The 26102-nt window shown below is 45.6% G+C and overlaps 2 protein-coding genes across 4 annotated transcripts; both read left to right on the top strand.

The window, feature by feature from the left end:
* The first annotated feature begins 1323 nt into the window (after positions 1 to 1323).
* Positions 1324 to 9554, top strand: slc35f6 (solute carrier family 35 member F6). 2 transcript variants are annotated; one of them, XM_035421395.1, is made up of 6 exons: positions 1324 to 1530; positions 5834 to 5906; positions 6259 to 6430; positions 7213 to 7428; positions 7681 to 7791; positions 7932 to 9554. In XM_035421395.1, exons 1-6 carry the CDS (start codon positions 1454 to 1456, stop codon positions 8408 to 8410), a joined length of 1128 nt encoding a protein of 375 aa, XP_035277286.1. In that variant the 5' UTR covers positions 1324 to 1453; the 3' UTR covers positions 8411 to 9554. The 2 variants fall into 2 exon arrangements, with proteins under 2 accessions (XP_035277286.1, XP_035277287.1); XM_035421396.1 differs by lacking the exon at positions 1324 to 1530 and adding an exon at positions 5478 to 5764 and having other exon boundaries at positions 5796 to 5906.
* Positions 9555 to 21634: 12080 nt separating this feature from the next.
* hlx1 (H2.0-like homeo box 1 (Drosophila)) lies at positions 21635 to 24907 on the top strand. 2 transcript variants are annotated; one of them, XM_035421397.1, is made up of 4 exons: positions 21639 to 22247; positions 22798 to 22977; positions 23343 to 23527; positions 24203 to 24907. In XM_035421397.1, the coding sequence occupies exons 1-4, from the start codon at positions 21812 to 21814 to the stop codon at positions 24500 to 24502; spliced, it is 1101 nt and encodes a 366-aa protein (XP_035277288.1). In that variant the 5' UTR covers positions 21639 to 21811; the 3' UTR covers positions 24503 to 24907. The 2 variants fall into 2 exon arrangements, with proteins under 2 accessions (XP_035277289.1, XP_035277288.1); XM_035421398.1 differs by lacking the exon at positions 22798 to 22977 and having other exon boundaries at positions 21635 to 22247.
* The last annotated feature ends 1195 nt before the right edge of the window (positions 24908 to 26102 follow it).

Below are 26102 nucleotides of genomic sequence, written 5' to 3'. Positions count from 1 at the left end.
AAATAACAGGTCTTGCGTAACAGGGCTCCCCTACCGGCAAGACCACGCCACTGCACCTCCACCGCAAGCAGCCCGCTGACTCTTTACTCAACGCGAACCTGCCGTGCTAGTCATCGGTGACCTTTCCCACAGGCTAAATTTAGATTTTTTAAAAAGTAATGGATGATACACACGCACACCTTTCACGACTTAAAACGGTCCCAGGCATCATCTTACACTTCAGGCCACAGTTTTAATTCAATGCACGAGAAGACAGAAAATGTATCAAACTTACAGGCTGCTGGTGTAGCGCTTACGCAGTAAATTTAGCAGTAGCAGGCTCTGTCAGTTCAGTACACTTTTCACGCGTTACGAATAGGAATAACTGTTTCAAATTGATCTTGTGAACGGTGAAGATTTTACTGGCTGTACCCAGCTGCATGAGGACCAGAGCAGATCTGTTATTTGATGGGGGGTTGGGGCGGAACCGGCCACTGACATACAAACACTCCATACAGTCATCTAGGGCCACACAATTCAGCTGTGAGGTGGGGGGAGGGGGTTTTCTATATTCTTCTTATGATAGATTCATAAGAGAATTAACAGAACCCATTTTTGCCCCTAAAATATGTACTCCCATCAAACCTTGCGTTCAATGTAAATTCTACAGAGGCTATGCGACTGTTCTGCTTCCCACAGAAACTATGAATGGCGAGTGTACAAGCCACTTCAGGAGACAATACCAGCCTTGTCCTGTATTTGCGTTTCATTTGCATTCTCCTTTGTTGTCCTCTCATAACTTTGAAGCGGAAAAACAACATCTCAATTTTTAAAGAAACAAAGCAATTGAACACGGTGTAGGCGCAAAGAAACAAAATGAATCTAACTGCATAGCATGTTCGCGGTTTATATGGGCGAGCTTAGAATACTGCCCGCCTGATTCACTCACGTTTAATTTGATTTACAGATAGTATGGTTGCTCATTGATATACGACGGTTTTATCGCGGTTGTTGAGGTGTATGAAAAGTGAGGTGCATTGAATGCATTATACAAAACCCAAATACTGCCATACCTACTCTGTCAGACCGATTATCGGTTAGTCACTGTACACTCAGAGAAACCATCCGAGTGCATCCAGTAGAAAGTTTAAGTTTAAGCTAAACTCCATTACAGGCAAGGCGCGTTGACGTCGCTATTGATTCAAGAAATAATGTAGACCCTACGACATACATAAATTAATGAAATTGTCTGAAACATCAAATTATAGCACTTCATTGAATTTACACGAAAGGTTTTATGCAACCTAACCAGTTGGCCGTAAAGGCTCCGAAGTCCTGTCAGCTGATACCGAAAGTCATGTGACCGAGCAGGAAGATCTACTAAAGTAGCGAATGATCAAGGGCTCGACCAGAGGCACACATATATACGTCCTGCAAACTAGCTGGCTGTTGTTTTGGTGTTCTCTCATTAAACATGGCTTGGACGAAATACCAATACCTGCTCGCCGCGATGATGCTCATAACGGGGTCGATCAACACACTGTCCGCCAAGTAAGTATTCTGGAACAGAGAGTATTTACAGTATTTACATGATTTACAGTGTAAACTCTGAATCAATATGTATATGCAGTAGGCAGCTAGCCTAATTACAGACCGAGAACACATGTATTCTCCGTTAGCTACTGTAGGTTATTTCACCGATTAGGCTATGCAGATTTAATAAGGTTTGGTGTATGTCATTTGTATCACTAATTTGTTAAAATGTATTGATTAGCCTATATAAAGCGTCTCAAATAGTCTGCGTGTAAAACTACATAATATCTTAGCCTAGTCACAGTTTGATCTTGCCTACTGTTGGCTACTCTGAGGAATATATTGACAATTTTATTATAACCCTAAACACACACGGGCAAAATATTGATTGTGCTCACGATCATAACGATAGTTACGAATACGATGGCCTGCTGGCTGTTCGGGAATTGGAAAAGTGGAAAGACTGTGGCCGTTTCTACACGCCGGTTTTTTCTCATTAATTGACTTTCGATTCGGCTGGGTAGCCCTTTGTAACCTGTGAGCTCACAGTATCAGCCAGTAAACACTCTTTAGCGATCTGTGAATATTTACGATACAACATGCATCACAAAAGACATTTAAATGGGCAGTTAGGGCGTCACGCCGTGCCGATTCGCTTGGATAGCCCTGTTAATTCTCGGTGCTCGCTCAGACCGAGTCTACAACGGACGACCATTCACTCACTATAACGACTAGCCAATCGATGCATTATGACGTTTTTAGTCGGCACCGCAGTTCTACACTGTCACGTGCTGTTGCGTTACCGACATTCCGCGAGTCTAGTCATGCCATGCAATACCGCTGCGTGCAAAAACAACGCAGCATCAGCAAATACGGACAACTTGTGACAAATCAAGACCGAAGGGATGACACCTCACTTCTTGGCATTTTAGGACGATTCCAAAGGCCCTGACTGACAGGGGCCTTCAAAAAATATGCTGTAGTTACATTAATTGTGCAGGCGGGGGGGGGGTTGGCCCCAATGGGAAATTAGGAGATCCTTACATGGGGCCCAAAATCGTTGGTGGCTCCTCTGACTGTGATAACGGTGTTTGTGCTGATAAACAGGTTCAGCTGGCCTTTAGTCTGCACTTTCAGGTGCACATCAGTTCTGCCTTGAGGCACACAAATCAATTCACTTTGGTGTTACCTCTGATATGTCAATATGACAGAAGGCTGAAACAGGCCAAAGTTTTCCTAAAGTTTCTTTCTCTCTCCCTCCCCTCTGCTCTCTCTGTCTCTGAAGCTGGGTGTGTTTGTTTAAGACACTCAATGTTTTCCCTCTTTGTTCCGTTCGTTGGCCACGCCGGTGCACAGGCTAGCGTTCAGAGTGCTAAGGAGCCGCACAGTTCAGCGGCTAGCGTTCAGAGCGTTAAGGGAGCTGAGCAGCTAGCGTTCAGAGCGCTGCACGGCTGAGCGGGTAGCGTTCAGAGCGCTAAGGGGGCTGAGCAGCTAGCGTTCAGAGCGCTGCACGGCTGAGCGGCTAGCATTCAGAGCGCTAAGGGAGCTGAGCAGCTAGCGTTCAGAGCGCTGCACGGCTGAGCGGCTAGCATTCAGAGCGCTAAGGGAGCTGAGCAGCTAGCGTTCAGAGCGCTAAGGCAGCTGAGTGGCTAGCGTTCAGAGCGCTAAGGGAGCTGCACGGCTGAGCGGCTAGCGTTCAGAGCGCTAAGGCAGCTGAGCGGCTAGCAATCAGAGCGCTAAGGGGGCTGAGTGGCTAGCGTTCAGAGAGCTAAGGGAGCTGAGCGGCTGGCGTTCAGAGCACTAAGGCAGCTGCACGGCTGAGCGGCTAGCATTCAGAGCGCTAAGGGAGCTGCATGGCTGAGTGGCTGAGAGGCCAGCGTTCAGAGCGCTAAGGGGGCTGAGTGGCTAGCGCTCAGAGCGCTAAGGGAGCTGCACGACTGAGCGGCTAGCGCTCAGAGCGCTAAGGGAGCTGCACGGCTGAGCGGCTAGCGTTCAGAGCGCTAAGGCAGCTGAGCGGCTAGCAATCAGAGCGCTAAGGGAGCTGCATGGCTGAGTGGCTGAGAGGCCAGCGTTCAGAGCGCTAAGGGGGCTGAGTGGCTAGCGCTCAGAGCGCTAAGGGAGCTGCACGGCTGAGCGGCTGCCTGTAGCAGCGCCGCGCTCCTGTTTCAGAAAGAGGCCGCATGCGGCGGGATACTGCACGGGTCACATTTCACTGAGACGCGTCCGCCTCACTTTCATTTAATCATCCAGCGGAGCCTCCTTCAGACTGGCACAGGCTCAGAGCTGTCCTTCACAGACCGGCTCTGAGGCTCCTTCACAGACAGGATCTGAGTCTCCTTCACAGACCGGCTCTGAGGCTCCTTCATAGACAGGCTCAGAGCCTCCTTCACAGACAGGCAGAAGTTAAAGTGAAAACCCTCAATCTGCAGAAGTGCCTGTGTCACACTCCTGTGAGTGCCCTGTCCCCTGTGAGTGCCCTGTGAGTGCCCTGTCCCCTGTGAGTGTCCTGTCTCCTGTGAGTGCCCTGTGAGTGCCCTGTCCCCTGTGAGTGTCCTGTCTCCTGTGAGTGCCCTGTCTCCTGTGAGTGCCCTGTCTCCTGTGAGTGCCCTGTCTCCTGTGAGGACTGTCTGTATAATGGCAGCAGTCGTAACCACACTTCTGACCTTTGCTCTGGTTTCCAGTCGGGGGTGTAAATCTCATGTGGCTCGCTGAGCTGCACCGTTTTTATGGTTCTGGATTCACAACGGTGTCAGACAGCAGCCCTCCTCAGAAAAAAATCAGAACGTAATGGGGGGGGGGGGGGGCGCAGGCTGCAGTGTTCTGTGGGTGGGTCACTTCCTGTTTGAATGTGCAGACGCTGCATTTCGGTCGAGTTCTTTAAACGTCTCCATGGAAACCCTGCCTGTCTGTCGGCCAGTCGTTATCTGTGGTTAGGGCTCTGTCCCCTCCTCATGTGACTGATTATGTCACCATTAGAACAGAAACCTTCTAGAGAAAACACTTCATCAGTTTAAATAATTTTACCACATTAAAGGATACTAACATGGCATGATGGGCTTACAAACATAATTAGCGATTTAAATCCAGAGAAAATACTGTGGAGAAACAGACATTTGTGAGAGTAATGGGTATTAGAAACACCTTTGTGTGTCAGGTGTAGCTTCCAGGTGAGTACTGAGCCTGGTTTAACTCACACAGGTGAGTACTGAGCCTGGTTTAACTCACACAGGTGAGTACTGAGCCTGGTTTAACTCGCACAGGTGAGTACTGAGCCTGGTTTAACTCGCACAGGTGAGTACTGAGCCTGGTTTAACTCGCACAGGTGAGTACTGAGCCTGGTTTAACTCGCACAGGTGAGTATTGAGCCTGGTTTAACTCGCACAGGTGAGTATTGAGCCTGGTTTAACTCACACAGGTGAGTACTGAGCCTGGTTTAACTCGCACAGATGAGTACTGAGCCTGGTTTAACTCGCACAGGTGAGTACTGAGCCTGGTTTAACTCACACAGGTGAGTACTGAGCCTGGTTTAACTCACACGGGTGAGTACTGAGCCTGGTTTAACTCGCACAGGTGAGTACTGAGCCTGGTTTAACTCGCACAGGTGAGTACTGAGCCTGGTTTAACTCACACAGGTGAGTACTGAGCCTGGTTTAACTCACACGGGTGAGTACTGAGCCTGGTTTAACTCGCACAGGTGAGTACTGAGCCTGGTTTAACTCGCACAGGTGAGTACTGAGCCTGGTTTAACTCGCACAGGTGAGTACTGAGCCTGGTTTAACTCACACAGGTGAGTACTGAGCCTGGTTTAACTCGCACAGGTGAGTACTGAGCCTGGTTTAACTCACACAGGTGAGTACTGAGCCTGGTTTAACTCACACAGGTGAGTACTGAGCCTGGTTTAACTCACACAGGTGAGTACTGAGCCTGGTTTAACTCACACAGGTGAGTACTGAGCCTGGTTTAACTCACACAGGTGAGTATTGAGCCTGGTTTAACTCACACAGGTGAGTATTGAGCCTGGTTTAACTCACACAGGTGAGTACTGAGCCTGGTTTAACTCGCACAGGTGAGTATTGAGCCTGGTTTAACTCACACAGGTGAGTACTGAGCCTGGTTTAACTCGCACAGGTGAGTACTGAGCCTGGTTTAACTCACACAGGTGAGTACTGAGCCTGGTTTAACTCACACAGGTGAGTACTGAGCCTGGTTTAACTCACACAGGTGAGTACTGAGCCTGGTTTAACTCGCACAGGTGAGTACTGAGCCTGGTTTAACTCACACAGGTGAGTACTAGGTGCTGAATCTTTCTTTATCCTTCCAGATGGGCTGACTACTTCTCAGCACCGGGGTGCAACAACTCACCAGAACACCACTTCTCCCACCCCTTCGTACAGGTACTGACTCTCTCTCTCTCACACACACACATCTTCTCACAACCCCTCCTACAGGTACTGTCTCTCTCTCTCTCAGTCTCACACACACACAAACACATGCACAACTTCTCACACCCCTTCGTACAGGTACCGTCTCTCACACACACACCTTCCTAGGTAGTCTGTCTGTCTGTATCTCTCTCTCTCTCTCTCTCTCTCTCTGATACACACACTATCACACACACAGCTTGTCTCTTGCCACAAAGTGCAGCAGTTTAATTTTATGCCTGTGTAATACAGCTTTAAAGTGTGTGACCTCATGGGTTTAACCCCGCCCCCTGCCCCGCCCCCCTCACCCCTGCCCCGCCCCCAGGCCGTGGGCATGTTCCTCGGCGAGCTCAGCTGTCTGGTGGTGTTCCACATCGCCCTGTGCCAGGACAGGCGTCGGCCGGAGCCCAGAATTAATCCCGGACAGGCCTTCAACCCCCTCATCTTCCTCCCCCCTGCCCTGTGTGACATGACCGGCACCTCCATCATGTATGTGGGTATGTGACACGCCCCCCGACACGCCAGCACACGCTACGCCCAACACGCACGCGGCCAGGCCAACATGCCAGCACACGCTACGCCCAACACGCACACGGCCAGGCCAACACGCCAGCACACGCTACGCCCAACACGCACACGGCCAGGCCAACACGCCAGCACACGCTACGCCCAACACGCACACGGCCAGGCCAACACGCCAGCACACGCTACACCCAGCACGCACACGGCCAGGCCAACACGCCAGCACTCGCTACACCCAACACGCACGCGGCCAGGCCAACACGCCAGCACACGCTACACCCAACACGCACACGGCCAGGCCAACACGCCAGCACATGCTACGCCCAACACGCACGCGGCCAGGCCAACACGCCAGCACACGCCAAACCATACACGATCGTGCCTGGCATGTTAACGCTAATCGCAACAAAGTAAGAAAAATTTATTTTTAAAAAAATCAAAAGTCCTAATTTTCCCCAAATCTGCATTGAACTCAAGTGCACTGGTGTTAAACTGCTCAAGAAAAATATATAGAAAATTCAGCAAAATAATGAAATAAAAATATATCAGACTCAAGACCTGAATAATAACATAATATATCAAATAATCAAAGACCCTTTGAAAATCAATTTATTATTATTATATTTTAATATTATATACTTGCTTTTTCCAGCTTAATTGCCCCTAAATTCTCCTGGCTAGAAACCCATCTCCTGAACCACAGCTTTGTACTAAACTTAATCCTAACCACCCCCCCCCCCCCCCGTTCCCCCCCCAGCCCTGAACATGACCAGCGCCTCCAGCTTCCAGATGCTGCGGGGGGCGGTGATCATCTTCACTGGCCTGCTGTCCGTGGCCTTCCTGGGGCGCCGCCTACTGGCCAGCCAGTGGATCGGCATCCTGGTCACCATCCTGGGGCTGGTGGTGGTGGGGCTGGCAGACTTCATCAGCGGAACCCGGGACGACTCGCACAACCTCAGCCAGGTCATCACAGGTAAACACACATGCAGAGGTTCCTCCTGAGATTCCTACCTCACTGCTTGCTTTTTTTTAGGGGGGGGGGATCAGGTCTGGTTTGTTCCTTTTACATTACAGGCATTTAGCAGACGCTCTTATCCAGAGCGATTATTCCTTAGTTCTCCTTCTGTTTCCCTGTAAAGCATCTTTGTGACAGTTCTCTGATTTGTATAATAATAATGCTAAATTGAAAAGTGGTTTGTGGCTCACGTGACCCTTGACCTCCCAGGTGACCTCCTGATCATCATGGCGCAGATCATCGTGTCCGTGCAGATGGTGCTGGAGGAGAAGTTCATCTACAAGCACGACGTGCACCCCCTGCGAGCTGTGGGCACTGAAGGTGGGGGACGGACCGCACTACGCCAGCAACACAATATTGTGGGGTCACTGCAGGGTCACTGCGGGGTCACTGTTGTTATTGTGGGGTCACTGTGGGCTCCTAATAATCAATCCACCCTCTCTGTCCCCCCCCCCTCCCAGGTCTGTTTGGTTTCGTCATCCTCAGCCTCCTGCTCATTCCCATGTACTACATCCCTGCGGGCAGTTTGGGGGGGAACCCCCGGCAGGTGCTGGAGGACGCCCTGGACGCCTTCTGCCAGATCGGGTACCAGCCGCTCATCATCCTGGCGTTGCTCGGCAACACCGTCAGCATCGCCTTCTTCAACTTCGCCGGCATCAGCGTAACCAAGGAGATGAGCGCCACCACGCGCATGGTGCTGGACAGCCTGCGCACGGTGCTGATCTGGGCCGCCAGCCTGGCGCTGGGCTGGGAGCAGTTCCACGGCCTGCAGGTCCTGGGCTTCCTCGTCCTGCTGACGGGAGCCGCGCTCTACAACGGGCTCCATCGCCCCCTGCTGGCCCGGCTGCCCTGCTGCGCCGCGGAGCCCGAGGAGGGAGACGCGGCCGAGAGGGAGGCGCTGCTGTCGGGGGGGCGGGGCTCCGTGAACGAGGAGAGCTAGCGGGACTCGGCTTCGTTTCGTTTTCGGGCTGGAGTGCCCCCGCTGGAGGCGCTCCTGTAATGGGTTATAGTTTTAAATATTCGCATTTTTGTTTTATTGGACCCCTCGGCGTGCCGAAACGCCGGCGCTCGCCTCCTCCTCTGCCGGTCTCAGACTCCCGCAACGGCGGAAAGGCTTCGGAGAAAACGCCTCATTTTAATTCTTTTAAGGAAAAGAAGGTCATACTTCTACAGATGCGCCAGTATTTTGGTCTTTGCTGTATAAGTACAGGTAAAGGGTACGCACTCGTCTTTTATTTCATTCTTTTAATTGATAGTGTTTTTAGTCCGCGGTGAGTACTTGTGGGAAATGAGGTCCTCTGTGTGTCTGTTTAGGTCTGGGCCTTTTTAAAGCGGTGGTTTCATGTTGTGTGTATTTTTAAACCGGTGTCTTTCTGTGTCTTAAATGGCGGGTACCCTTCTGTGACAGGCCTTTCCAGCCCAACACAACACGCTTCTCAGCACTGCCTTTTTCTTTTCTAGTTCCTACTTCTTTTTAGAGCAACGACTAAAAATATCTTCACAGTGTCTTTTTAAACATCTTTTGGTACTACTTTATCCTGTGTCTTTTTGTGAGGGAAGGGAAATGTGTTTATTTTTTTTTGTTTGTCTGATCTCACGAATCCAGCTTGGCCACAGGGCTTAAAGATGCTGTGGTGGTGTTTTTTTAAGGGAATCGTGGTTTTTACGGACAGAAATATCTCTGCAGAGGCACAGGCTGTTCTGTTCAGGGCTGAAGGAGGAAAATCACTGTAATTCCGCGTGATGGACATTAATTTTTGGGTTGGACGTGGAGGGCAGAGAGAGAGCTGCAGCCAAGGCGCTGTTGGCCCGCGGGCCGAGCCTTCCTCCTTCGCCCGGCTGGGGATTTCCCGCCCAAAGCCTCCCTCTCCTTTGCGGTGGTGTTCATCTGACACGCTAGGGCCTGACGCGCGGGGAAAAGGCCCGAGGCGCTGTCTGAAAACGTTTATTAGGAGCTAAATGTATTTTTATGGGAATTTTAGAGAGCAATAATTTGTGAGTCCTGCCCCATCGGTAGGCCGTACGGTTAGCCTGACTTGTAGCAGGCTGTACAGCTGATCGCATTAAATCCTTTTCAGAAACACTATTGCCTCATACATTGCATTTTTTATGATTTCACTGAAATGATAAAGGTACTGAATGATGATTAGAACCTCACCATGCATACCTCAATAACGGTCTTATTTAAGAATCTACTTTCATTATACACATTCGAATACTAGATACCAGTGAAGCGACTGATTGACAAGATGATTGATGAGATTTGCATACAGCATGTCTGTACTTTCTAAATATGAGTGGCCCTATTATTCAATCTTTTTGAAATTCATACAAACACATAATACAGTCATAAGCACTGTGTTATTTATGAGGGTTGATCTGAGCCCTGAGAGGAGGAGAGTGCAGCAGAACTCGGGTTCTGTCTGAGGGTGATTTGGGCAAAGTGCTGGAGCGGGAAATCTGGGTCCGATCCGCGGAGGGGCGGTGAACGGACACAGTCAGACCCAAACAAAATGGCCGCCCGGACACCAGGCTCATGCCTGGCAAGGCTTGTTGTATTTCTAAGTAAAAATAAACTTTTAAAAATGGGCCGGCTGAATTTAAACTCTAAATACTTCTACATGACTATGGTTCCTCATTCGGGGAAAGGTTCATGCTAGCTGAAGGGAACTGCGTGGGTGGAGATTGTGTTTTATGACTGGTGTGTGTGTGACCGTTTGCAAATTAAAGACCATAACCCTTTAAGGTGCGAGATCACAAGTATGTGGTTAGAATGTACTTAACTGAATGTTCTAATGCTGATGTCACAATTACTGCTGGTAATTGATTGAAAGGAAAGGAGTTCTAGAACACTGAATAAATATTGAAAAAATAAAATTTTCAAAAAGTCTACTCTGCAAATTGTTAGGAAACTCTCTCTTCACTCACACAGAAGATGAGTGTGTGACCTGAATGGGGGGGGGGGGGGGGGGGCTGAAAGAGGGGTTCCACATGGGTCAGCTTTGGGCCACCTGTGACTCCTAAAATCGCCTTTAGTCGCACAACAACACCCTCTCCCCCCAAACTCACACTCAGGTTAAAGTGGGGAGGGAAATGTATTTATTTACTGGTCCTTCGTATTTCACAGTGAGGCCCACAGAGACAGAAAAATGTGCTCTTCCATAGGAGCCCTGGCCTGCACTAGCACAGAACACAGAACCTTTTACATAAATCAGGATATAAAGGTCTGTATGCGTGTGCTGTGTGTTAACAGGACTCAGGAAACGCAGGGATAAGGAGGGAGCCGCGCGCGCGGATCTGTGCTGCCTCAGAGCCAGAGAGCTCAAGTGGACATGCGTGTCCCCCAGGGGCCAGTCTTGGGCCCCTAGTGGATGAGCCGCACTAATAAAATGCAATCTAAAGTAAACAATAGAAGAATCCCTCCTGCCTGTAAATCAATGCTGTTTGACAGTATTCCACCCCCCATCCCCCTCACCCCACCCCAAAAATGTGTGTCCATGTCCTGAACGATCAGCTCTCATGGGGACTACAGCTGTCCTGGGAACATGTCCAAGGTTCGATTCTGGACAGTCTCACACTCTTAAAGAAAGAAAAAAAAACATTTAATATTGGTTTCTGTACTGGGGGGGGGGGGGGGGGGACTTTCCTCTCTCTCTCTTATTTTCGTTCGCAGGAAGTGCGATCTGCACGGACGCGGATGGCAGAGGAAGTGCGGAATGGCCCTGCTCTTCCTGTATAAACGCCATGTTCCCTGATTACGCGCCAGCACTCAGAGCAGGAGAGTCAGGCCGCGGTCCGGTCTAGAGGGCCGCAGCGGCGGCTGGTGTCAGCGCTTAAGCACTTCATTCCAGTCTCTGATTGGCCACACAGACCACTCAGCTTGTCTCCCAGGCCCGGATTAGCTTACGTTTGCCCCAAAATGTTCAGTGCTAAATCAACTCTTATGGAGTACATGTGGTCGCTGTCAGTGTAAGACTCATGCACCCTGCTAGAGTTGAATTAACACTGGACATTTTACTGTGCATTTTGAGCACTTGGCCACACCAGCAGATACTCTAATCTGAATAACTCTACCAGGCCACCAGGCAGCTAATGCTACTCTTTTGTTGTAAAACAGACAGAACCACTGCTTGATTTGTCTTGTTGATAAGGAGACTCTGAGATGGTTGTAAGTCACCAGTGTGAAACCTAACAAACACCATTTCTCCTAAGCTATCCTGACTGTTATGCCTTAACTTATTATATAGGCCTTTTCTATAATATATTGCCACAAGATGGCGATAGAGTGCCACGTTGGATGAAAAGTTTTCAGACGACTCCGTACAGTTTGGCCTTGAACAAGGCCGCCTTTGGAAGGAACGCAGACGCAGTTCTTTTCAGAAACAAAACGGTGAAAGAGCTGATGAAAGAAATAAGAGGCCAACGTGAAGCAGCCGTTAGCGCGTCATCCAGGGAGGTCACCTGTAGCTACCTGTGAAAGCAGGTCCGAATAACTAAAGCTTAGTTCATTCATTTTAAAAAAACACTTCATTGCAGCATTAGTCTTTCGAGTCCGATTTATTTATTTATAGCACTGATGCCGAACGTGCAAACAAACCACGTTTAACTGAAACTGAACACCATGATTAACTGAAACGGTCTAAAACAAGATATTGTAAATGTCATGTCCCGCAGATGCCAAAGTTCCCTGTCCATTTAAGGTTAGATAATAGCAACCTGGCTTGCAGAAAAGCTTTATTTTTATTTGGCATAAGCACCACTTAAGCAGAGCGTGGAATATGTCACTCTTGGGACGGTGTGGAAATAACTGAATTTGTTTTTGGTTTTTTTCCGCCCCTGGATTTTCTGCTACGTGACCTCGTGTCTCTTGTGACGCGATCCAGATATGTAAGACTGAACCACGTTATACCGCGAGACGAGAACCGCTTAAAGGTCAGCTTCTTACTTAACTTTAACAACAGGGTACTACTACACAACACCTTGACCCACACGTCAATCAAAAAAACGACGCTTGTTTATCCCTCTCAGCCTGTAGCCTACTGCGAGCCTGGCACCCCAGCCTGAACGCTGACATCACAGAATACTGACAGAATGACCACTCTTCGGCCACAGCGTGGTCCTTCAGGCCCAATAAAAAACACATGCTACCTGCAGCACATACGCATGATATCGATGCGAATGTACATGTGTGTTATTTGGTATGCCATCGTCTACTGAATGCACTTAACTGATAATCAGTGTGGTCTGTATGTTCACGGGGTAGGGGGACGCTGACTGATGAAGTCAGACTAACAGTAATAAAGAAAAACAGTTGGCTATCAGATGCATTTCCAATAGCCCACGCCACTTCCCCTCGCGTTTATTATATTTCACGCATTTAAATAAATAAAAATAAAACGAAACCCTCCTTGGTCTCATTGTTCATTTATTGGAAGACTATACGAATGAAAACATCCTGAATCATCATTCCACAGCGTCGCCAAAAATCCGCCCGCTTCCGCAGAGCTAGCTTCAGTCACGTCTTCGGTTTAGAATGCGATTGCTTTTTATTTGCATTGCTGCAGGAAAACAAGACACACTGAAAAAAATATATTTTGATTATTGGGCGATTCATTTTACGCCTTAGTATTCATCTGTATTCTGTTTAACTTGTCGTGTTCACAGAGAATAGGCTATAGGCTATATACATTTTTTTTCTTTTTCCATCACCAGATAACCCCCACACACAACTGAGTTTTATCCTTTTAGTCACCCCACCCGGCGTATGCATAGTATTGGAAAGTACAGGACTTGCTCGATACCTGACAGCTAAAGTACGAGGCCTTGCGGGCGGTAGAGTAAACGCCATTAAAACTGCAGAACTAGAGGACAACAGAATCTGTGCCCGTGTAAACACGTCATAAATGGACATGGAACCATCCCACCTAACAATTACGCGTTTTTTCGGTTACTCTGTTTGGAGTAGTTTTTTTTATTTTTTATTATTATTTTGTTTAATTATCTCTTACTCTAAGTCTCCTACTGTTGCTTTCAATTTTCTGTTAAGAACAATTCTCTATAGTCACACATTTGTGATCGTATACATTAAAAGGTTCAATATTTAACAATGATCGTACTACAGGTGTTAGACCTCTGTTAAACAGTGTTAAATGCGCAGGGTGGTGACGAGGAGCACAAGGGATGCTGGATGCACTGGTGCTAAAATTTAAAGAAAAGAAGACTTTTTAAAAAATACAAATGACTGAACTTAGTATAAACAGGCTACAACATATGCATACAATTATGTGAATAAATATGTAAATAATAATAAAGTGACAGAAATTCACATTTTAAACAGAGTAACATGAGTAATAAGGATTCGTATCTGTTCTCATTTGGATCCATTTTTCAGTCTGTTTTACTTCTAATTAAATAAACTGAAAACACACGCATTCACGAAACGGGAGATTCAAAAACAATCAGTAGCACTTTTAATTTTACAGGTAACTAAACCATATTTTGTTTAAGAAATTGTCAATATTTCAAACTCCCGGTGTTGGAAAGGAAACAAGAACCATGCGGGTCCAGTGACTTTTAATAATAGGCCACTTAAAAAAAAATAATAATAATAATTAAAAAAAAAATTTTTTAAATAAAATAATAAAATAAAAATGTACCCCCCATCATAAAAAGGCTATATATCAACAAGAAAACGAGTTCAGTATTTTTCACTTGGCGACAAAAGGTGTCAAGGTTGAGCGTTCCTGGAGAACACGCGCGCACCCCGCTGGTGTTCCGGGGCTTTTTGCGCGGGAGTGGGCGATACATTAATATGCTTTTGCGGCCAGTTTTGTGTGTGTGACCCATCACAGCAACGCATTTATAATAAAGCTCCACTGTTGTTTGGATAATGCTACCGTGCCGACAGAAACTGGAATCCTTCAAATCAGAGACCTCGTGCAGAAGCCAGCTCGCCGAGCTAACAGACTCGGCCATTATTACATTAACGTACCTGCTATTTCAGAGACGCAAATCCCGCACGGAGCATTCTTACACTGGCGTTGGTATATATGGGTTAAATAACCGCTGGACTGACAACAAACACGTTAATGCTAAGTTGAAAAACTATATGCAACGAATTCATAATCACGAGTTTCCACCTCAAGGAATATGAGGCAAAATAACTCGTTTATTCTGCAGTTTATGATAGCTACACTGGCAGGCTAGGTCAAAGAGGTCGGGTCAATGCACAGTTTGTACTAGGCTATTTATTTATGATTCAGTTCTCAATTTCATGGAGCATTGATAAAGAACGTTTTAGAAAATGACATGCCTTGATTTCCTGCACATTTAATGCCCACGTTTTCTCTTTCCAACAAGGATTAATAATATATTTCTGCTGCAAGTATGGCAGGCCTAAACCTACCACGTGATTGTCTAAATTTCGCGTCTACAAAATGTTTATTTCATTCAGATGTTGCTTTTGTGGACATGGTTTGTAAACGGATCAGAGTAATGTGATAATGTGAATTTCCAAAAAAAAATTCTAATTTTAGTTAATGTAATACAATGCAGTTAGCGAAAAAGATCACTCTTTTAACCGCGCGAATTATGTCCCATTTAAGACTTTCCCTGAGACATTGTTAATTCCAAATAATTAAAAAACGAATAATAGAAGTTGCTAGCATTTATATTTATTTATTGTGGAGATTTGGCGGTGACATAAAATCTCTCTCGCTCTCTCCTACTGTGGGGAAGAAAGAACAAAAACATATAAAAATTAAGAAGTCAAATGTTTAACTTGTCAGTCATTACATCTGGCTGTTGGACACCTGTTCCCGTCGCTGCCCTCTCATCACGCCCCGCCGCCTCCCCCACCTGCTAATTTGTAGTTTTCTTTCCACCGCCGTGTATTATTACGACAATTAATCGCTTTTGCCAGCGGCAGCCCTGTGGACAGCGAAACAGCTGCGCGCGCTCGGCTTTGGTGAGAAGCTCAGGGCTATTCCAACGGCGCGGGTCACCGTAAACACGGGAGCGACTGATAACCGCGCGAAGTCGCCGCTGCACGTACGCATCAGCGCCTGGTCGGGCCTGCTACGCGCGCCGCACGGGTGCCATAACACACGGGGTAAAGCAGTCACTTAAGAGGGAGAATTGCCAGAGCACGGAGACGCGGAGAGAAGAAACAGTAATGGCTTGTTATGATGACCTCTGCGTTTCCATTAGACTTTTAGTATTACGCATCGCGGAACAAAACTAGCCTTCCCACTAAGTTTAATTTAACCCTTAGTACATTGACCTGTCGACTAATTAGTAGGTCCCTGGTCGCAAGAGCACCTCGTTCCCTCAAAAAAAAAAAAAAAACAGATTTAGTCTGAGCCTGGCCGAGTCTATGTAAACAGAAAATTCGTTAATGCAGACAGTTGAGACGCCGTTATATTTTTAAAAGTTCCATTAAGAAACCCTCATATCGTCTGAATCAGGCTAGGTCGGAGTGAGTGCGGTTGGCTGCCCTCTCCTAACGGCTTAATCTGCAGCGACTGTCCTCTTCGAAAGGAAGGCATAAGAATGGCGCGCTTTCGTGGCTTAATGAGAGACGGGGGTCAAAATGTCATTCCGCAGCGGTCTCCATTACAGCCCTGCCAAGCTTCAAATGATGCGCGTGCAATGACGGCTTTTAGCGAAAAATTAATTATCAGTTTACAGTGATTACACAATAGAATGTCGTATGTTAAGTAAACTGTAACAGAGTAAATATAATATACACCATTTCACTGTGCAGGCTACCCACACACTGCAATCATTAAGTTGTGTTTATTCTGTGTATTGCGGTGTCTTTTTATTTCATTATTTTTCTCTTTTATATTTTTTAACATTGGAAAACATAACCAGTTGTGATGACAATCAAAATGATTAAGTGCTGAATATATGGGATATTTACCTTTAAAAAACACCTGTCGCTCGTCAAAGGTTAGTAGATTGCTTTCCGTATTTGGTCCTGAGAATGGCGCGAGGACGCTTTTCTCTGACAGACGTTTTCATCGGGGGGGGGGGGGGGGGCAGCCACAGCTGGGAACTCGGCTCCGCGGGAGCACTGCGCACAGCGGCCTGCGCATAGCCAGCAGCGCCAGCACAGATACGGGCGGGGTGGGGACAGATACCAGATTTTCCCATCAGAATTGGAGGATGATGATGTTTCAATTTTTATGTTTCCTGCGTGAGGACACCCCGTTTCTCATGATGGGTGATTCGGGGGGGGGGGGGGGGAGGGGAGGTCAGTCCTACTTCAGCCAAGACCTGGCCCTTGCCAAAACTGCAGCTGGAGGTCAATAACCAGAGCTTCCAACATTCTCAACAATAACAAACAGCCCCCCCCCCCCCCCCCAGGGCTCAGGGTGGACCGGGGTTTTACAGAAACACAGCGTCCAGAGACCCATGGAGGGACAGAGCTTAACAACAATTAGCACAGGCTTTCTCTGCCACCCCATGGCCCTACCTAAACAAAGACACCCCCCCCCCAAAAAAAAACATTCTTCCCATGGCAGCTGAACCACACCTGACCACAGCTGGAAAGCATGGTCTTTAAATCCAGAACAAGGTCTTTGTTACATTTCACGGTCAATATTTTAACTGATGTCCTAATTAAGACTACGTTGCGATGTTCTTGTTTTTGTTTGTTTTTCTCAGCCTCAGAGAACACGCAGGCAGTGTGTTCTGTGAAACGGCTCACTGGTGTGTGCAGCGTGCTGCATCCAACACAAATAAACACACGACAATCATTACATGCTTCGGTGGGTGAGAAATGCAAACTGGAATACTGTGACATGAAGTTTGGTCGTCATGGTCACTGCGCAGCTATGGAAGAGTCCAACGGACAGAGCCCGCTTTGGCCTGATGATGTCATATCCTGTCAGCACCTCCCCAAGGCCTACACTACAATCTGATCAGTGTCATTCAGTAACCATGGCAGCAGGAGGAGCCGCGATCCCCCACAGAAGGGGCTGGTTGAGAGATAGGGCACATTTACCCCCCTGCACTGTGACTGAGACATCCCGCAGCATTTCCCCCCGGGCCCGTGGCTGGGGGGGGGGCACTCTCACTCAACCTGGCGGGGGGCTCCAGATGATGAGCCCGTCAGTCTCTCTGTAAGAGCCATAATGGCGGCAGGCTCCAGATGACGATCCTGTCAGTCTCTCTGTAAGAGCTGTAATGGCAGCAGCAGGCTCCAGATGACGGTCAGTCTCTCTGTAAGAGCCATAATGGCGGCAGGCTCCAGATGACGAGCCCGTCAGTCTCTCTGTAAGAGAAGTGATGGCAGTCAGCCACACAGAAGCTCTCTGTAGCTCGGCTCCATTAAAGCAGCCAAAGGTCCTTCCTGAGGCTAACAGGCCAGAAATAGGCGTCTTGGCTGGGCGCCTGTTTTACGGCGGGGAGCAGTAATGTTGGGGGTAATTTTTTAATTGTACCGAGCCTCTCTGATCGGTGAAGAGACGGGCAGGAGCAGCGGCAGCAGTGCTGGTCATTCAGCTCTCTGGAGCTCACAGCGGCCTGCTTATGAAAACAAACGTGGGTAATCAGAGCAGAACAAGAGGCCCGTGATGAGAACCCCGTGCCCACCGCCTCCCAGCCGCGCGTCTGTGCCCACCGCCTCCCAGCCGCACGTCTGTGCCCACCGTGACGGGCACCATGTCTGCTTGCAGCAGGCAGTGTGGGTAAACACACACCACGTCAGCAACGGGCTGTTTGATTGGGTGCAGTGTGGGTAATAACACACACCACGTCAGAAACGGGCTGTTTGATTGGGTGCAGTGTGGGTAATAACACACACCACGTCAGCAACGGGCTGTTTGATTGGGTGCAGTGTGGGTAATAACACATACCAGGCCAACAGAAGGATATAACAAGAGATGCCTACCTTGATATAAATATTTCAGGCAAACAGCAAACATGGCAGTGCCATGTACCTAGTTAGGCTAATGCGATCTTGTTAGTTTTGTATTTGGCAGGATTGTTTTGTTTGATTCTGATTAGGCAAATGTGATAGTGCTAGTTTTGTACTTGGCAGGATTGTTTTGTTTATTTGCTGAACAGATTACCCTACAGGGTTGGAGTCCTGATCTATGTGGTCACTTCTGGCACTACGATCTTTACTTCACTCGAGTGTGTTTTTCTGCACCTCTGCACTTTGAACTGATGCACTTGTTGTACGTCTCTCTGGATAAGAGCGTCTGCTAAATGCCTGTAATTTAATGTCAGGTACGTGAGAGAATCACGTGTGCAGGTTTAACATGTGGAGCCCTTTGTATGTGATGAACCCACCTCATCTCTCCCACCTTTGCCTTCAGTTTATCCAGACTTTACAATCATTTTAGACAAAAACTATTATGATTATTATGATTATATAATGACAATAACATGTTTAATGACAATTTCAACTGAATTTATTATTATTTTTTTATATTAAAAATATAATAAAGATGTTAATAATAACAATAATAATGTGTCCATAATAATAATAATAATACAGCCGTTGATTATTTGTAGTATGTTACAATTGAGTAGGAGTATATTGAATTATTATAATAATAATTATTATTATTCTCATTCACCTGGCTTCTGAGATGACAGATAATAATAATTATCTAATGGTTTCCCTTCGGGAGCCTGTAGTTTAGACTGAGCTTTATTTAGATTTTGAAGAGCTGCTCCTAATCGGTCACACCTGCTAAGGTGGTTGTAATTGGGCCCTCCGTTAAGATGTAAATAACTTTGGACAAGCGGTTAGTAATTTTGGACACGGACCGCTTGTTCGTGTTCCCACGAGGACTGTGCATAAAAATAAAGCCATCGACACTTCCACCGAAAGACACAGTAAGAATTAAGACTTCGATTCAGTTCTTAAAATAAAAATGCAATAGACGCAACAGACTACCCAGTGTTACAATAATCACGCGTTGCAGTAAAATGCGGGATGCAAGTGCGAGCGCTAACAGCCGCGTCCTACAGCAAAGCGCAGTGTACGCGCGGAGTTTTCGGCGCGTCCGAATGCATGCTGGCGTTTTAACTTTGAGCTCGTCGGCACCTGAAATAACTGCCGCGTGCTCGCTCCCGCTGCGCCTCTTCTGCATCCTCTTCCCGAGATTGTTTGGTCTGCTTGCTCGAGGGCAAACGTTGCATATCATTTCTAAAATTAACCCGGAAAAGTGTCACTTCAAAACATCGTGATAGGCGGCTGCCCGGGTCATAGGCCTATCCGGATATGAATCAAATCTAATGAAGGCGATAGAAGGAACGGATGGCCGACACAGGGACAATTGTTTTAAGCCTCTGACGTCGGCGGGAGGTTAACAATTGATCATTACCTGACAAAGTTATTTGGATAATTCTTATCGTTTACAATTATAAAGACGTAAATGGGGAGGCGTGGGGGTGGTCCCGCCGACATGAAAGTAATTATAGCGATTGTGCGTTAGACAAACAAATAATAATTTATATATAATAAACAGCATATGGGCCATTGAGAAAAAATAAAAGGCTCTAGAGTCTGTCGTTTAGGTTGAGAATGTAGGCTGCTTATGCGTTTAGGAGCTTTCTGGTGAACTGAAATATTTATTATTAGCCTATTTAGCAGGTGGAATTTATTAAAACAGCTACTACAGTTTGCTTCAAATAGCAATACGTAAGATGCCCCTTTTTGATGTTCATATTAGGCTATATTTTTTGTCTGCATATTGAATATTTCAGGGAATATTATAATTGCAATAATGTAATCGGGTGAATCGAAAATTCATTATACGATATATTAAAAAGAATTCTAATAAGTCGACTCGCCATTGTCAAAGAACAATGAATATCCAGCTCTGTTCTATTTAAAATAATGAAACAAAATACAATAATTCACTCGTCTGATGTTCTTTGGCCATTGTCAGCGCGTTACATCAAATGCCTCTGGTGGTAAATATGGCCGAAGTATCGCCTCTTCAGTTATTTGTGTTCTGGTTTTTCGAAGGGAATAGATTTCCTCTTTTTATTATAAGCATGAGAGCGGATTTGCGTCACCACGCAACTTGCAGGTCGAGATAAAGTTGCACAAATATTGAAAAAAGGAAGTTCTAACAGTCATTATAAAGTTTTTTCCCCTCTTCTCCGGAAGAAATAAGGACTTCGGCTGTATCCTAAAATACTAAAACACGTTCTATTTTGGGACAAATCTAGCAGGCATATCCGCTCATTTAGTTAGCATTGGAGCCCATCAAAAACAGGATGACCTGAATCCAATAGAAGCGGTAGTTTCCTGTACTCCGCGAGCCAAAATGAAATGTATCACAGCGCCTGAGAAAGTCAGCTCGAGGCCTAAGTTCACCGTTTCTGTTGCCCCATTTGAACACAATAAATTAAACGAGCATAATAACTGCACATGAACGAACGAAATAACAAGATGGGTATTTTCCCACCATCTGATGATTGTTATAATTTATATTGGGAATAACTAAATAATTCAGAATGGAAGTTAATTTGATATGTGGAACGATATGCTTATGATTATGTCCCTATTTTTCTAATTCACATCGATAATGCAAAGAATTAAGTTATTTTATCCGCACGTTTGATCATTTAAAAAAAAAAAAAAAAAAAAGTATACTACAAAAAATCAGATTCAACAAGAGCTTAACATTTTTTGGTCCCTAAGTTTTATTTTGAACCAGTCCAAACAAAAATCTGCATGAAATGCCAGGCTGAATAAATAAATGCCAGGCTAAAAAAGTAATACAAAAAAATGATTATGAAGTTAAACTAGGCAATGGAAAAATAAAAAATAACCATCTGCAATATGTCTCAATCAAATATTATTGCTTCTTGTTTTTTGCTAAATTTATTTAAAATTGTCATTGTATTGGTGATGATGTCCCTAAATTTATGGTGTTTCTGATGACAATGAGTATACTGCTATTTGGCAGTTAATACAGTTTTTGTATCAGACTCTAAATACCAATTATTACCACTTTATTATTCAGTATTATTATTATCATTTTTATTATTAATAATACACTATTTTTGTGTCAAACAGGCTGCTGAAACATCGATGTAACCCTCACTGCGGCTCATCATCTTGAGGGCGTGTTTTCCAGTTGAAGCGGGTCTTTAATTGGCCAGCGCATAGCCAATCATTTCGTCTGTCGAAACTTCTGCGTAGGACTACTTGGACCAGTTGCTGAAGTTTCGGAGTTGTGAGAAACATTCCTGGCCCTTTAAGAAAGAAAAACTACCGTTTTTAGCGATACTCGCAATTACATACTGGACGGGTTTTGTAAAATTTCGCCATTCCTGTTTAACTAAAGGGCAACACAGGACTGTAGGGATGTATACCACTGGATTGAACCCGTTTTATCCGTCTAATTTTAGTCTTTGGTCCGCGTACTGCTCAAGCGGCTTTGCCCTGGATTCAATGAAGAAGCCTTCCTTTTGCATCGCCGATATACTGCATGTTGGAGACGCCGAGAACATCCCCGGGTCTTCGGCGCTCATGGCTCATTTGGGACCTCGAGCGCCGGTTCACGCCTCGGGGTCTCCGCTGCGCCCGTCGCCAGTAGCCCCCGAGGCTTGCGTCTTCGGCTCGCGGGTGAGCCCGGCGTCCCCGTACCACAGACACGGAATACATTTGACCTCCGTTTCCAGAGTGACGCTCAATTCTCAGCAAGCTCCCGCGCCCTCGAGCAAGGACCTCAAGTTTGGAATTGACCGCATTTTGTCAACAGACTTTGACCCAAAATCAAAGGAGACGTCAACGTTAAGAGGTGGGCGATTACTGATGTTGTTTTACGCATTTTAAAAATTCTGGTTCTCTCTAATTACATGCACTTAGTTTATGAAGGCAGGCAAATTTCACTCGTTATGATTTTCTTTGCTTTAACGTTAGCTATATGGCGTGGTTAGCGTATTGCACTGTTAATTCAGTTCATTATTTATTTGAACGGTGATACATCGAAAGATACATCGCCATAAAGTTCTTGTGATTAAAAATCTTGACTTTATGCGAAAATTGCCAGACTTTATGCGAAAATTGCCAGACTTTCTTATGCGAAAATTGCCATATCGCCATCATACCAAGTCAAGTGAAAACTTTTGAACGCGCAGCATAATTTAATTGGATTGTGTGGAAATCAAGCGTATGCACACCTTTTGTATGTCTGCACTGGACTAAAAATTACCCATTGTAGGCCTCGAGAGTAGTTAAGATAATTCATCTGCACGGAACAGATGCATAGTTTCACTGAAAAAAATTATAGGTTGCCACAGGTTACCCCAATGACTACCTTTGGCTGATTTTGTTTCGTCCTGTGACAGATCTCACGTCCATCGTTAGCGCGAACCGTCAGTCAGGTGTCCATATGACCACGCAGTCTGCGGCGAGCCAGTACTTCGCATCCTTAGACCCTGGGATCGGCGACCCATCCGCCATGTTGAGTTCTATGGGCAGCGTCGCAAGACACGCAGGGCAGCACCAGTTTCAGGACACCTTTCCAGGTAGAGTAGCCTTCTCATCCAATAACAGGCCTGCGGAGAATACTCTGCTTTAAATTGTTTATTTTCTCTCTCTATCCCTCCCTCGCGATTTTCGCTTATTGCCCATTTAAATTGGGTAGCCTAGGTGATACCTCACGACCGCTCAAGACCAGTCTCTTGAGATTCCAATATACAATCAAGACTGCCCTTTAGTCACATTGTTTTAGATGCGGAATAATTCAAGCATGACATATGGATTGTAGCAAAAGTATAATTGGTGTCATTAAATTTCTTGCAAGACTTTTAAAGCCATATACAAATAATTCTGACTTCAAATAATCACCGTGGTTCTGAATTGCTTCTTCTCTTTTTTTCTGCTATAACAGGTCCGTATGCGGTCCTTACGAAAGACACCATGCCACAGACGTACAAACGAAAGCGGTCCTGGTCGCGGGCAGTGTTTTCCAACCTGCAGCGGAAAGGGCTCGAGAAACGATTCGAAATCCAGAAGTACGTGACCAAACCCGACAGAAAGCAGCTCGCCGCGATGCTTGGACTGACGGATGCTCAGGTGAGTCACCTCGTCGAGCGAATATAGAGACTGAGAAATACAATACTACCGATCATCTAGGTTATACTGAGGATCACAGCTCGCTCAGATGAAAAGTAATCTCACAATTAGGATTTAATTTCCTCTCTCTAGCATTGTTGATGTGAGTGTCCCACTGACAGAGTCAGACAGAGACGGTACGGACCCACCCAGAAACACGCATACACAGAAAGAGAAGAGTGTTTCCACTTAATAGAATTACGAAAGAATTATAAGGAAGTGAAAGTCGTTCACACGAGAAAATGCATATGGGCTCGAGGTGTTTATTTCAGTTTTAAGATGAAAACAACGGGAGACTGTTGCTATGCTACAGTATCCCTTGAAACATACTTCTTTAAATTGTAGTGACCATTGAAATTAATGGATAATTAGGAGCAACAGAATAACAGAAAGGTACAGCTACATTTCAAGCAGTTGTGTAAAAATATAACCTAATATACATGTAGAATTAGTCGTTTTTAAACACGTAAACTGTGTCTGAAATAGTTTAAATAAAATAAATAACATTAACTGAGAATAGTTTTGTACATTTCTTGAAGTGGCCTGAAAATTTCTTTCAGGCCTAATTTGTGTGGTATAACCACACCTATAACCATAGATGGCCAAAGCGACTGATATCTATAAATCTTCCTATAGGTCAAAGTTTGGTTCCAAAACAGACGGATGAAATGGAGGCATTCGAAGGAGGCGCAGGCGCAAAAAGAGCAGTCGGATAAAACGCTGACAGAAACTGACCAGAAGGACCAGGAGTCCGAGTGCGCGAGCGAACCCAGTGAATCCGAGTTTGAGGACGGCCAGGAAAAAAGTGACGTTGACATTACAGAGCACAACAAGACGAGCGTCATCATGTCCGGTGCTGCCCCTCTGAGTCCAGAGGAGCCGGCATCAGTCAATACGATTACAGAAACCGCGGCGTCATCGCAAATATTGTTATAAATGTAAAAAAAAAAAAAAAAGGTTAAATGTTGTTGTGATGTAAGTAATAATTTAATATAAACGCTTTCATATCGGTGTAACGAACGAAAATAATATGGTTCAGTCGTAGGTCAATAGAAAAAGTCTTAAAGGAAAGTGGGCCAAAATCATTTGGGTTTATATTATTTGACGTCAATCAAGCCCCTCACAGTCCAGGAAGGTATTAGAAAAATTTCCTTAATTAAACAGAAATGTCATGCTATATATCGTCTCATGTGGATCACCTATTATAAACAAAGACCTTCCATAATATACCACTTGGTAAATGTGATACCCTTTGACTGTCGATAAATGTAATTGTACAATATTGTGTCAATACTTTTTGCACTGAACATAATGTAAATAAAATGTTTCTTGTTTTCTTGATGTATTGGTGAAATCCATTTGCGTTGCATTATTTTTCCATGTAAGTGTTTATTGTATAATTGCTATTACACTACACATGGAATTATTAGTACAATATTTTTGTTTTATGCTAATGTTTATAACCGCAAACTCCCTTCAAACGATGGACGCGGTTTTTTTTTTTTTTTACATTTTTCTTTCGTTAGGAATTTATTCGGGCGGTTTGTTCGATGTACAGACTGTTGCGAGGAGTTTAGTGGACCCAAAGCGGCCTGGAAAGCAGCTGGTGCGACCTGGGAACGCTTTCTTGGGTTTTAAGCGAATATAAAAAAGGACTGAAATATCTTATGGAATTATACACCTTCTGGATATGATGCGGAAAATACTGTTGCCAGAAAAAACGGCTGGGGACGGACGCGCCAATACGCACGTGCATTTTATTCGGAACACGCGGACACTTTCAGGGGAAAACAAGCTGGGAAGTAACACACTGTGGCCCGTGCTTGCGTTAAACACACGTCAGCTTTAGACATGTTTCAGCTTAATGCTGGCGCATAATGTCCACTACTGTCCAGAGACGCTATATAATTTCATTGAGACAGTCAGTAGGCCATTCCCGTTTCGCGTATCTATTAGGATATTTAATACACATTAGCTTTAAAATGCGCCGGCCTACCTTTACAACTGATTTCAATAATGTAATTAATTGCACTGGCTATACATTAATGTAAACAGAAAGGATGTGACCTCCGATATCGCCCCACTGATCTATTAGAACATGGCCTGACCTGTCAGTTTATTTCCTGTTCTTGGGGAATATGAGGAATAATACGGCTTTAAAATGTGCTGCGCGTACAGTGAAGTTCGTTATTATTATTATTATTATTATTATTCATTGCGCTGCTGTTATGTCTCATTACCACTTTTAATCTGGCCCAGTAAACCAGGCTTCCTGTGAAGAAGCCAAATAAAGTCATCGCCGTTGAGAGCAGTGTGTGTACCACTGAGCGCGGCCCGGCTGAGGTCATCAAATGACTGATTCAAAACAATGACCTTTTTTGTGTTCTAACCACAACATATCTCACGCTCGGCTACTGCGAATGGCTCTGCGTTGATTTTAATGACCGCCTTCCTGATATAAGATGGGTCATTTGAGAGTTTGCGCTGGGACTGTTTGCAATGGGTCATGCTCACTTCGAGGTCCGCGTTTTAAAAA

This window comes from Anguilla anguilla, chromosome 6 (assembly GCF_013347855.1).
Source record: "Anguilla anguilla isolate fAngAng1 chromosome 6, fAngAng1.pri, whole genome shotgun sequence".
In the NCBI taxonomy this organism is placed as follows: domain Eukaryota; kingdom Metazoa; phylum Chordata; class Actinopteri; order Anguilliformes; family Anguillidae; genus Anguilla; species Anguilla anguilla.
Note: the sequence above shows the minus strand (reverse complement) of the source record. Positions and strands in the feature narration are given on the sequence as shown.